The 12,293-nt window shown below is 45.3% G+C and overlaps 5 protein-coding genes across 5 annotated transcripts; all 5 read right to left on the reverse strand.

Moving 5' to 3' along the window:
- Positions 1-831: 831 nt before the first annotated feature.
- On the reverse strand, positions 832-2,004 carry ATC70_008050 (uncharacterized protein; the record flags this gene model as incomplete). Its single annotated transcript, XM_064827305.1, has 1 exon — positions 832-2,004. One exon carries the CDS (start codon positions 2,002-2,004, stop codon positions 832-834), a length of 1,173 nt encoding a protein of 390 aa, XP_064687203.1.
- A 513-nt stretch (positions 2,005-2,517) lies between these two features.
- On the reverse strand, positions 2,518-5,786 carry ATC70_008051 (uncharacterized protein; the record flags this gene model as incomplete). Its single annotated transcript, XM_064827306.1, has 2 exons — positions 2,518-5,733; positions 5,778-5,786. The coding sequence occupies 2 exons, from the start codon at positions 5,784-5,786 to the stop codon at positions 2,518-2,520; spliced, it is 3,225 nt and encodes a 1,074-aa protein (XP_064687204.1).
- Positions 5,787-5,861: 75 nt separating this feature from the next.
- Positions 5,862-6,800, reverse strand: PEP7 (carboxypeptidase Y-deficient; the record flags this gene model as incomplete). The annotated part of the gene is made up of 1 exon (XM_064827307.1): positions 5,862-6,800. The coding sequence occupies one exon, from the start codon at positions 6,798-6,800 to the stop codon at positions 5,862-5,864; it is 939 nt and encodes a 312-aa protein (XP_064687205.1).
- Positions 6,801-8,985: 2,185 nt separating this feature from the next.
- Positions 8,986-10,076, reverse strand: ATC70_008053 (uncharacterized protein; the record flags this gene model as incomplete). The annotated part of the gene is made up of 2 exons (XM_064827308.1): positions 8,986-9,860; positions 9,914-10,076. 2 exons carry the CDS (start codon positions 10,074-10,076, stop codon positions 8,986-8,988), a joined length of 1,038 nt encoding a protein of 345 aa, XP_064687206.1.
- A 745-nt stretch (positions 10,077-10,821) lies between these two features.
- EFT2_1 (translation elongation factor 2) lies at positions 10,822-11,481 on the reverse strand (the record flags this gene model as incomplete). The annotated part of the gene is made up of 2 exons (XM_064827309.1): positions 10,822-11,138; positions 11,313-11,481. 2 exons carry the CDS (start codon positions 11,479-11,481, stop codon positions 10,822-10,824), a joined length of 486 nt encoding a protein of 161 aa, XP_064687207.1.
- Between the last annotated feature and the right edge of the window lie 812 nt (positions 11,482-12,293).

Raw genomic sequence — 12,293 nt, forward strand, 5'->3', positions numbered from 1 at the left:
TGTTGATCGATACAAAGGTGTTGAGATGTCGAAAGAAAAATATGATGTTTTTTGTGGGTTTTTCAAAAAAGATGAATATCTGTTCGATCGAGCTGAGGTTTTCACAGGTTATACTTCAAGTACTAGGCACTTAATGTATGCTCGTTTGGTGATTACTGCTTTGTTTACTACTGCTTGGATACACTTATTGGAATTTTCTAATCACGTGGTACCTGAATTTTTGGCAGAACGTAATATAAAATTTCAAAAGCGAAAGAAAGGTGGGGATGTAGCTCAGGCGAAAATTTATGGTTGTTTATTGATTACAATGAATTAGCAATGTAAAAAATATAGACTTATATGCATGCGATCTTTGGATCATTAGTTGCAAGTCCTGAGAAGCGACGTACAGCAAAAAAGCTTAAATTAATAGTTTGATCTCCATGCAGGAACAACATGCAAGTGTCCAGAAAAGGGAAAAAAGGTCCTAAACTAAAAATTAAACTGGTAAAAAAGAAGTACAGGCAGGAAAAAGGAGTAAAACAAGTGAGATAAAAGGGTAGAGAATAAGAAGCTATGGTGTATGAGACATGCAATTGAGGATACCTCGATGTTCAGACAGCAGCACAGACAAAATAAACCCACAGACCTCAGTGGCACAAAAAAAGCAAGAAAAAAAGGAGAAAACGAGGCATTTGCATATAGCAAAATGAGCAGAGAGACAAAGACCAAACGAGAAAGAAGCAGAGAAGGAGGACAAAGTGAATACGGACACTACCACAAAGGCAGCAGAAACAGAAACAATGAGAGTGGGAATGAGAGAGCAAAACGATTTTAACAACAAGGTGTCAATCAGTTATCAGAAGGCTCTGACATTTCAAGATCCTTGGTAGCAGAGAGAGTGGGGGAGACAGCATAAGCCAAGAGAGAGGCAGTTTCAGCATCATGATGCAAGAGGTAGCCAAGATAACTCAAACGTTGTTTCTTGGCTAAACGCTCTTGATCAGAGGATCGGGATGGTGGTTTAGCAGCAGCAGAGGAGGAGGAACGAGCAAGCATTTCTTCTTTCAAAATGGCATCAAATTGGGCTTGGTTGATGCGATCATACAAAAGAAAAGAACGAGCAACAGAAATACGGACAGAGCGACGGACAAAAGACAGCGAACGGAGGCAGCGAAGGTTTTCGATCTCAATGGCCTTTTGGACACGCAGATCACGAGAGAGAGAAGCAAATTTGGGATCCTTGAGATTGACTGGATCACATGGATCAAAGTCAATCAACGGAGAAGAGCCACGACCATGGAGATGCATGGCTTTGGTGAGGGTGAGAACATAGTCATTATGAACAAGGAAAGAAATCACATTCTGTACAGGATATTGAATATCCAGCACACGAGAGTTATTCAATCCTACGCCTTGAACAAGGCGACGCAGCTCAGAAAGACGACGGCGGACAGGAGTAGCATAGTACACAAATTGATAACCAGATGGTGTATCACTTTGAGGAGCAAAAAGACGAGCAAGAGTAGCGGATGCCTTGGTGGCAGATGGAGGAGGAGGACGAGCAGCAGGCTTCTTCTTACGCTTTGCACCTGTATTAGATGCAACGACGGCAGCAAAAGATGGTTGATTTCCTGGAGACGAAGAGGTGGCAGAGGTAGCATTGGTGCATGTAGTTGATGCTGGTGCTGTTGTGGTGGTAGTAGTGGCAGGAGGTGGGTGGGATGATGATGGTTTGGGAGCCAGGCTAGTTGTAGTACCAGTAGCAGCTGCAAGTTTGGCTTCGAGAGTGTGACGAGCAGCTTCAGACTCTGCCAGGGCTGTTTTTAACCGCTCAATTTCTACATGGGCGGTTTCCAGACGAGCTAAGCGATTTCGAACCTCAATCATAAAGGTTGAAAGTTGCTGTTCACTCGCTGGAGAGGCAGATGGAGGAGTTGTTGGTCCAAAATCAGTAGAAATGTTGATGATATCAACTGATGTTTGTGGATGGTGGTGCTGATGAGAGGTTGGAGTGGGTGTCATTTTCTTTGTTTTCAACTGTTGAGTGAAATCTACAGCGAAAAAAGGTGGAGATCTTGAGGAACTTGGCCGTTTTTGACCTGGAGAAAGAGAGGACGCAGAGCTTAATGCCTGGTTTACTTTGGTGTCGTCTGGAATGATGTTCTTGCTATGTATTGTATGGAATTGTAGAGTTGGGTCAATTTTTTCAATATTACTGGGCTTCAATGTATTAAAAAAATTGGTTGGGGATGTAGCTCAGTTTAACGTTGATTTTTATTATATACATGAATTCAATGGGCACTCGATGGGAGCATTAGCCTAGAATTCTAGAAACAAAAGAGTAGCAGGTACAAAAAACCCTTATGAGGACACTAACGAAGAAAAAGGGAAAAAGGAAAGTGTGGTAGTTGCAGAGGATCGGCATGAGTACTGGTATTGTTGATTTGATCTGGAGGAATGACCAACGGATGGGAACTTTGATAATTACTTACCACCGTGGCATCGCACCGAGAAAGCAAAAACAACAAACGTTCATCAATGAGCAGAAAACCAGAGCGATCCAGGATCTGGATCTGGTGGGATCACAGCCAGAGGATGCACAAGGCAATCAATGGCATGCAACAAAAGGAGCAAAGCAGACCAAAAGTACGGTGGACCAGCTGAAGCTTTGTCTGGAAGACAGTTCAGAGCATGGTCAATGCGATGTACACCAGGTGGAGCAGGTGGCAAAGCATCAAAAAAGGTACGATCCAGAGCACGACATGTCAGAAAGTGATCTCGGGAGATAAACTCACCGGTAGTGCACGGACATTCTTCACGCATATTGGTGAAACGTCCAAGACGCCACCGCACAAGACGACTACGAGCAGATCGACCAATAGGCAGATACAGGATGGGATCTGGACGAGAGACAGACGGACGACAAGCACGAAGGAGAGTCTGAGCACCAGAAACAGCAGCAGCAGCAAGTTGACGATCTACTTGATCTTGCCAATACGAATCAAAGACTTCAGTAAGACCAGCAGTGGTGAATGGCGGCGGATCAGGCAGTGTTAGATACAACGGGTTTTGACAGATAAATCTGTCTAGACGAGTGTACAGTAAACCACGACGAAGCAGAACCAACAAGCAATCATCAGGGAGAGTATCAGCACGAAGGGCATAACGTGTTGTCAGAACGTTATATCGATGCTTCATGCTGGGAAGACAGGTCAAATGTTTGGCAACATTGTACCATGTACTACCAACAAACATACCAACCAATCGATTTTGCAGAGCATCAAGAGCCTTGAAGTCACGGAAAGAGAGATGAGATATAGCTAAGCCGTATTCCAGTTTGGGACGAATAAAGCTTTTATACAAACGAGCACAAAGCAACAGAGAAAAACCATTTCGATTGACACCAACCGAATTTAACAATGCCATTGTCTTGATAGCACCAGAAGCACGCAGATTGAGAATCCCAGGGGCATACAGACCTTTATATCTAAACGGCATACCAAGATACGTGAATTCCTCTACCACAGGAAGAGGTTCACCGTATAGAGACAATGGATGACGAGTAGAGGCAATAGGAGCACAAAGTAAAGCACATTTTGATGGTTTCCACCTGTAGCCAAGAGAGAACGAGTGATCTGAAGCGATATCCAACATGGTTTGCACATCAGTACGAGAGCCAAATATGGCCACATCATCAGCAAAGAGCAGGCTATTCACGCAAACACTAGGCATCCCAGGTGGTGATACCATAGTACCGCGACTGACAGCAGAACGAAGAACAGCAGGCAGAGAGTTGATGTACAGAGAGTACAAGTGAGGGCTGAGCACTGAACCCTGCAATACGCCAGTAGCAGGCGAAAAGGGAACAGAGGTGTGATTTGCAATCAACACAGACACGAGTACATCATCGAACATGTGGATGAGCAAACTGAGAACTGAACGAGGCAGAGAGGAACGAGAGAGAGCATCCCAAATCACTCGACGATCCACGGTATCATACGCTGATTTGATGTCTAGGAAAGCAACCACAGGGTAGTGGTGGTGGGTGAGGAAGTAGTCGTGCATCAAGTCATGTAAACAGAGGGCTTGATCCAGAGGACTACGCTGTGGGCGAAAGCCACCTTGAGCAACATCAAGTGCAGGCGAATGTTCATCAAGAGCAGGCATCAGAGAGAATTCGAACAATTTACGCATCACCGAAGTAAGCGAAATTGGACGAAAGTTTGCAGGATCAGATACATCACCTTTCTTGTAAATGGGAAAGACTTGAGCATGTCGCCATAGGGCTGGTGTATACGACCACTGAGAGCAGAGTGTAAAGAGCAGAGACAATACGGGTGCAATGTCAGATGCTAGAGCCTTCAGCATTTCAGCTTTCAAATGATCAGGACCAGGAGCTTTCCCATTTGGCAAACGCTTAATGAGGGAGACAAGTGTATCAGCATCAAATAGACCCAAATCAGCGGTGGACACATCATAAGGCAAATCAGAGAAATTGGACGGAGCAGCAAGGCGAGACGCATTATTCAACAGGGAGCCATCATAGACAGAGGCAAGATGGGACGCCATTGTGTTGACAGAGGCAGTTGGACCGTCTGGATGACTGTACGTTGCAGAGCATTCCTTGTTTCTTTTAATGCGCTTGATTGCAGCAGTAGCTTTCGAAAAATCCTTTTCCAAATCAGAGCAAAACTGATTCCACGATCGACGCTTAGCAGCTTGTACAAGAGAACGAAAACGCCTGTGAGCAGCTTGATAGAGATTCCATGTTTCGACTTTGGCAAAACGACTTGCCCACCTCCATCTACTATACATAGTATCTCTTTCACGAGCAGCATCCTCAATTTCCTGTGTCCAGTACTTTTTCCAGTGGCCAGGACGACCAGATTTCACACCAATTGAGCTATCCAGAGATTCATACAAACATTGATTCAAAGAATCGTTGATTGCATCAATATCTGGACAAACACCAGGGGGAGCAGACACCAAACCAGAGAGAGAACCAACCAAAGGAGCAACAGAAGTTCGAAAGGATTCACGAAGCAAGCCCAAAGGCCGCTTTTTCCTCAATTTCGAGAGCTTCCATTGCCGTCTAGGGGCCAAACCACCAGAGCTACCAGAACCAAGAGTATCATCGGGAGGGGGCACATACTCGAAAGTAAGTACCATCAGCCGATGATCAGAGCCAAGAGACAGATCAGATTCAACCACCAGTTGAGGATGTAACAGAGCAGCCTCGCCAATGTTTGTAAGAAACAGATCAATGATGCTATGAACCTCTTGTTGACGTCGAAAAGTTGTGAATGTGGGTGTACCAAATGCTAAAGACTCATTGAGAATGGAAAAAGAGGACTCCTCCAGCCATGGCAGTAGTGAGGTACCACGAGGATTAGCATTAGTATCACCCAGTAGAGATCCAAAGCGAGCATTGAAATCACCACAAAGGATGGTATCACTGGTTACGGGTAACGAGCGAAGAAGCGAGAGCACCTTATCCGAGGATAAGGGTGGAGGCAGATACACACAATGAACCGTAAGGGTGCCAACCTTAAGGGACAAAGTGTGTGCATTGTAAGATGGAAGTTGAGAGACAGAGAAAGGACAGGAAGGAGAGACAAAGGCAGTAATGCCACCAGAACCACGGTTAAATGCACCAGGTACTTTAGAGCCATAGAGGTGGAATTGAGACCAGTTAGTAGGGAAAGAACCAGAGGTTAGCCAGGTTTCAGTGACAAGCAGTACATGAGTGTTCTGAACATGATGGAGAACATCATGTACTGTTGATTGACGTAGACCATTGGCATTCCAAAGGGAGAGAGAGACTTGAAAGGAGTGGACTGGGTTGTTATTGGGAGTATGACTAGTAGCTATGTTACTCATTAGAGTTCCATAGCAGAGCCATTGCTGTCATGATCTTCCTTTTGACGCTTGAACAAGAATTTAGCCTTTTTGGGCTCCTTCTCGGCAAGACGACCGATAGCTTCAGAGACGGCTATATCTAGCTCTTCTTGAGAGATCCAGCCAGCAGAGACAAAGTATTTGCCAACGCCACTAACGTTGAGTGGACGAAGGAAAGAGAGGGTTTGCAGAGCACGGGTGTTGGTGAATTCATAGATCAATTGCTCACGCTCTTCAATGGCAAGATCAGCATATTTGGGATCAGCAATGTTGTTGGGATCCAAGGGTTGAAAGTTTTCAATGTGATCAGCTTCACATTTGCGCATACAGGCGAGAAACTCCTCTACATATTGGATGTGGAGCAAGATGCCAATGACGCCAGTGGCAGGGAAACAGATGTCTAACACACGGCCAGTATCAATACCAGCTCGGCGAAGTTGGTAACGAACCTCAGAGCGCAGGATTTTACCAGAGCGGCCTAGATACACATACTGGTATCCTTGTTGACCTTTGGTGGTGGCGGTTTGGAACATACGACCTGCAGCAAGACGTCGCTTGGTAGTACGGGCAGGGTCACGATGTTGGGCACCTTTACGGGCAGCAGATGCGTAGCTACCTTGAGTAGCATCGGGTTGGTGAATAGTAACAAGCTCTTGGGTTGGTGTTACCTGAGAGCTGGATTGAGCACCTTGATTGGTGCGGCGGGATGAGAGTTGGCCCTGTAATTTTTCAATTGCAAGGTCCTTGGCCTGTAACTGATTTTTCAATTCTCCATTTTCCTTTTCCAAAAGGTCCAGGCGAGCAAGGAGATTGTCATGTTGCTGTACTCGCTCGGTGAGAGAGACCAGTTGTTGCTGTTGTTGTTGAACAGTTTGGATGAGCTGATTCAAATCCATAAATTGCTGATTATTGTTGAGCATGGCTGAAAATATTCTATCAAACTTTGGAGATTCAATAAAATATGAAAAAGATGTCCAACAAACTGGAAGTTATAACACAATGTACGTTGACTAAATGCAAGTAAACTGGTACAACTGAAGGCTAGTTGGAGTGTTTGTTGTCGAGATAAACCGCTTTTATAGTGAGGAAATACTTTTTACCGGGGGAAGGTGGCAAAAAGTGATGAAAAACGGAAAGAGATGGGGATGTAGCTCAGTTTAATATTGGTTTTTATTTATTTACAAATGTAGTCAACTGCGGAATCGGTATGATCATATATTGCAAGACTAACAGTGATTCGGCGGGAAAAAGCATGTTTAAATTAAAGGTTGAGGGGAGCTGCTAACGGGAGGGGACCAGTATTGAAAACGGCATCAAAACCCACCAGAGAAGAGGAGAAACAGAGGGAGGAATAGCAATGGCCGCGCCGCAAGACGGGGGAGACGAACAGGACTCAAGGTAGAAACCGGCCAGACGCACCGCAGCACACCTAAACGTGCAAGCACAAATACCGAGTAACATGCCAGGTTAGAAAGGCGGAAAATATGGATGCGAAGGTGGGATTCGAACCCACGACCTCTCGGCATACTCACTGCTTCCGCATGAAGCTCTAACCAAGTGAGCCATTCAAGCATCCATGGGGATGTAGCTCAGTTTAATATTGGTTTTTATTTATTTACAAATGTAGTCAACTGCGGAATCGGTATGATCATATATTGCAAGACTAACAGTGATTCGGCGGGGAAAAGCATGTTTAAATTAAAGGTTAGGGGAGCTGCTAAAAGGGAGGGGACCAATAAAGTAAACGGCATCAAAACCCACCAGAGAGGAGGAGAAACAGAGGGAGGAATAGCAATGGCCGCGCCGCAAGACGGGGGAGACGAACAGGACTCAAGGTAGAAACCGGCCAGACGCACCGCAGCACACCTAAACGTGCAAGCACAAATACCGAGTAACATGCCAGGTTAGAAAGGCGGAAAATATGGATGCGAAGGTGGGATTCGAACCCACGACCTCTCGGCATACTCACTGCTTCCGCATGAAGCTCTAACCAAGTGAGCCATTCAAGCATCCATGGGGATGTAGCTCAGTTTAATATTGGTTTTTATTTATTTACAAATGTAGTCAACTGCGGAATCGGTATGATCATATATTGCAAGACTAACAGTGATTCGGCGGGGAAAAGCATGTTTAAATTAAAGGTTAGGGGAGCTGCTAAAAGGGAGGGGACCAATAAAGTAAACGGCATCAAAACCCACCAGAGAGGAGGAGAAACAGAGGGAGGAATAGCAATGGCCGCGCCGCAAGACGGGGGAGACGAACAGGACTCAAGGTAGAAACCGGCCAGACGCACCGCAGCACACCTAAACGTGCAAGCACAAATACCGAGTAACATGCCAGGTTAGAAAGGCGGAAAATATGGATGCGAAGGTGGGATTCGAACCCACGACCTCTCGGCATACTCACTGCTTCCGCATGAAGCTCTAACCAAGTGAGCCATTCAAGCATCCATGGGGATGTAGCTCAGGCGAAAATTTATGGTTGTTTATTGATTACAATGAATTAGCAATGTAAAAAATATAGACTTATATGCATGCGATCTTTGGATCATTAGTTGCAAGTCCTGAGAAGCGACGTACAGCAAAAAAGCTTAAATTGATAGTTTGATCTCCATGCAGGAACAACATGCAAGTGTCCAGAAAAGGGAAAAAAGGTCCTAAACTAAAAATTAAACTGGTAAAAAAGAAGTACAGGCAGGAAAAAGGAGTAAAACAAGTGAGATAAAAGGGTAGAGAATAAGAAGCTATGGTGTATGAGACATGCAATTGAGGATACCTCGATGTTCAGACAGCAGCACAGACAAAATAAACCCACAGACCTCAGTGGCACAAAAAAAGCAAGAAAAAAAGAGAAAACGAGGCATTTGCATATAGCAAAATGAGCAGAGAGACAAAGACCAAACGAGAAAGAAGCAGAGAAGGAGGACAAAGTGAATACGGACACTACCACAAAGGCAGCAGAAACAGAAACAATGAGAGTGGGAATGAGAGAGCAAAACGATTTTAACAACAAGGTGTCAATCAGTTATCAGAAGGCTCTGACATTTCAAGATCCTTGGTAGCAGAGAGAGTTGGGGAGACAGCATAAGCCAAAAGAGAGGCAGTTTCAGCATCGTGATGCAAGAGGTAGCCAAGATAACTCAAACGTTGTTTTCTTGGCTAAACGCTCTTGATCAGAGGATCGAGATGGTGGTTTAGCAGCAGCAGAGGAGGAGGAACGAGCAAGCATTTCTTCTTTCAAAATGGCATCAAATTGGGCTTGGTTGATGCGATCATACAAAAGAAAAGAACGAGCAACAGAAACACGGACAGAACGACGGACAAAAGACAGAGAACGAAGACAGCGAAGGTTTTCGACCTCAATGGCCTTTTGGACACGCAGATCACGAGAGAGAGAAGCAAATTTGGGATCTTTGAGATTGACTGGATCACATGGATCAAAGTCAATCAACGGAGAAGAGCCACGACCATGGAGATGCATGGCTTTGGTGAGGGTGAGAACATAGTCATTATGAACAAGGAAAGAAATCACATTCTGTACAGGATATTGAATATCCAGCACACGAGAGTTATTCAATCCTACGCCTTGAACAAGGCGACGCAGCTCAGAAAGACGACGGCGGACAGGAGTAGCATAGTACACAAATTGATAACCAGATGGTGTATCACTTTGAGGAGCAAAAAGACGAGCAAGAGTAGCGGATGCCTTGGTGGCAGATGGAGGAGGAGGACGAGCAGCAGGCTTCTTCTTACGCTTTGCACCTGTATTAGATGCAACGACGGCAGCAAAAGATGGTTGATTTCCTGGAGACGAAGAGGTGGCAGAGGTAGCATTGGTGCATGTAGTTGATGCTGGTGCTGTTGTGGTGGTAGTAGTGGCAGGAGGTGGGTGGGATGATGATGGTTTGGGAGCCAGGCTAGTTGTAGTACCAGTAGCAGCTGCAAGTTTGGCTTCGAGAGTGTGACGAGCAGCTTCAGACTCTGCCAGGGCTGTTTTTTAAACCGCTCAATTTCTACATGGGCGGTTTCCAGACGAGCTAAGCGATTTCGAACCTCAATCATAAAGGTTGAAAGTTGCTGTTCACTCGCTGGAGAGGCAGATGGAGGAGTTGTTGGTCCAAAATCAGTAGAAATGTTGATGATATCAACTGATGTTTGTGGATGGTGGTGCTGATGAGAGGTTGGAGTGGGTGTCATTTTCTTTGTTTTCAACTGTTTGAGTGAAATCTAACAGCGAAAAAAGGTGGAGATCTTGAGGAACTTGGCCGTTTTTGACCTGGAGAAAGAGAGGACGCAGAGCTTAATGCCTGGTTTACTTTGGTGTCGTCTGGAATGATGTTCTTGCTATGTATTGTATGGAATTGTAGAGTTGGGTCAATTTTTTCAATATTACTGGGCTTCAATGTATTAAAAAAATTGGTTGGGGATGTAGCTCAGTTTAACGTTGATTTTTTATTATATACATGAATTCAATGGGCACTCGATGGGAGCATTAGCCTAGAATTCTAGAAACAAAAGAGTAGCAGGTACAAAAAACCCTTATGAGGACACTAACGAAGAAAAAGGGAAAAAGGAAAGTGTGGTAGTTGCAGAGGATCGGCATGAGTACTGGTATTGTTGATTTGATCTGGAGGAATGACCAACGGATGGGAACTTTGATAATTACTTACCACCGTGGCATCGCACCGAGAAAGCAAAAACAACAAACGTTCATCAATGAGCAGAAAACCAGAGCGATCCAGGATCTGGATCTGGTGGGATCACAGCCAGAGGATGCACAAGGCAATCAATGGCATGCAACAAAAGAGCAAAGCAGACCAAAAGTACGGTGGACCAGCTGAAGCTTTGTCTGGAAGACAGTTCAGAGCATGGTCAATGCGATGTACACCAGGTGGAGCAGGTGGCAAAGCATCAAAAAAGGTACGATCCAGAGCACGACATGTCAGAAAGTGATCTCGGGAGATAAACTCACCGGTAGTGCACGGACATTCTTCACGCATATTGGTGAAACGTCCAAGACGCCACCGCACAAGACGACTACGAGCAGATCGACCAATAGGCAGATACAGGATGGGATCTGGACGAGAGACAGACGGACGACAAGCACGAAGGAGGTCTGAGCACCAGAAACAGCAGCAGCAGCAAGTTGACGATCTACTTGATCTTGCCAATACGAATCAAAGACTTCAGTAAGACCAGCAGTGGTGAATGGCGGCGGATCAGGCAGTGTTAGATACAAACGGGTTTTGACAGATAAATCTGTCTAGACGAGTGTACAGTAAACCACGACGAAGCAGAACCAACAAGCAATCATCAGGGAGAGTATCAGCACGAAGGGCATAACGTGTTGTCAGAACGTTATATCGATGCTTCATGCTGGGAAGACAGGTCAAATGTTTGCAACATTGTACCATGTACTACCAACAAACATACCAACCAATCGATTTTGCAGAGCATCAAGAGCCTTGAAGTCACGGAAAGAGAGATGAGATATAGCTAAGCCGTATTCCAGTTTGGGACGAATAAAGCTTTTATACAAAACGAGCACAAAGCACAGAGAAAAACCATTTCGATTGACACCAACCGAATTTAACAATGCCATTGTCTTGATAGCACCAGAAGCACGCAGATTGAGAATCCCAGGGGCATACAGACCTTATATCTAAACGGCATACCAAGATACGTGAATTCCTCTACCACAGGAAGAGTTCACCGTATAGAGACAATGGATGACGAGTAGAGGCAAAGGAGCACAAAGTAAAGCACATTTTGATGGTTCCACCTGTAGCCAAGAGAGAACGAGTGATCTGAAGCGATATCCAACATGGTTGCACATCAGTACGAGAGCCAAAATATGCCACATCATCAGCAAAAGAGCAGGCTATTCACGCAAACACTAGTCCATCCCAGGTTGGGGATGACCATAGTACCGCGACTGACAGCAGAACGAAGAACAGCAGGCAGAGAGAGTTGATGTACAGAGAGTACAAGTGAGGGCTGAGCACTGAACCCTGCAATACGCCAGTAGCAGGCGAAAAGGGAACAGAGGTGTGATTTGCAATCAACACAGACACGAGTACATCATCGAACATGTGGATGAGCAAACTGAGAACTGAAACGAGGCAGAGAGGAACGAGAGAGAGCATCCCAAATCACCGACGATCCAACGGTATCATACGCTGATTTGATGTCTGGAAAGCAACCACAGGGTAGTGGTGGTGGGTGAGGAAGTAGTCGTGCATCAAGTCAGTAAACAGAGGGCTTGATCCAGAGGGACTACGCTGTGGGCGAAAGCACCTTGAGCAACATCAATGCAGGCGAATGTTCATCAAGAGCAGGCATCAGAGAGAATTCGAACAATTTACGCATCACCGAAGTAAGCGAAATTGGACGAAAGTTTGCAGGATCAGATAC

The sequence above is a fragment of the Mucor velutinosus genome (assembly GCF_035048745.1).
Source record: "Mucor velutinosus strain NIH1002 chromosome Unknown tig00001555, whole genome shotgun sequence".
NCBI classification, from domain to species: domain Eukaryota; kingdom Fungi; phylum Mucoromycota; class Mucoromycetes; order Mucorales; family Mucoraceae; genus Mucor; species Mucor velutinosus.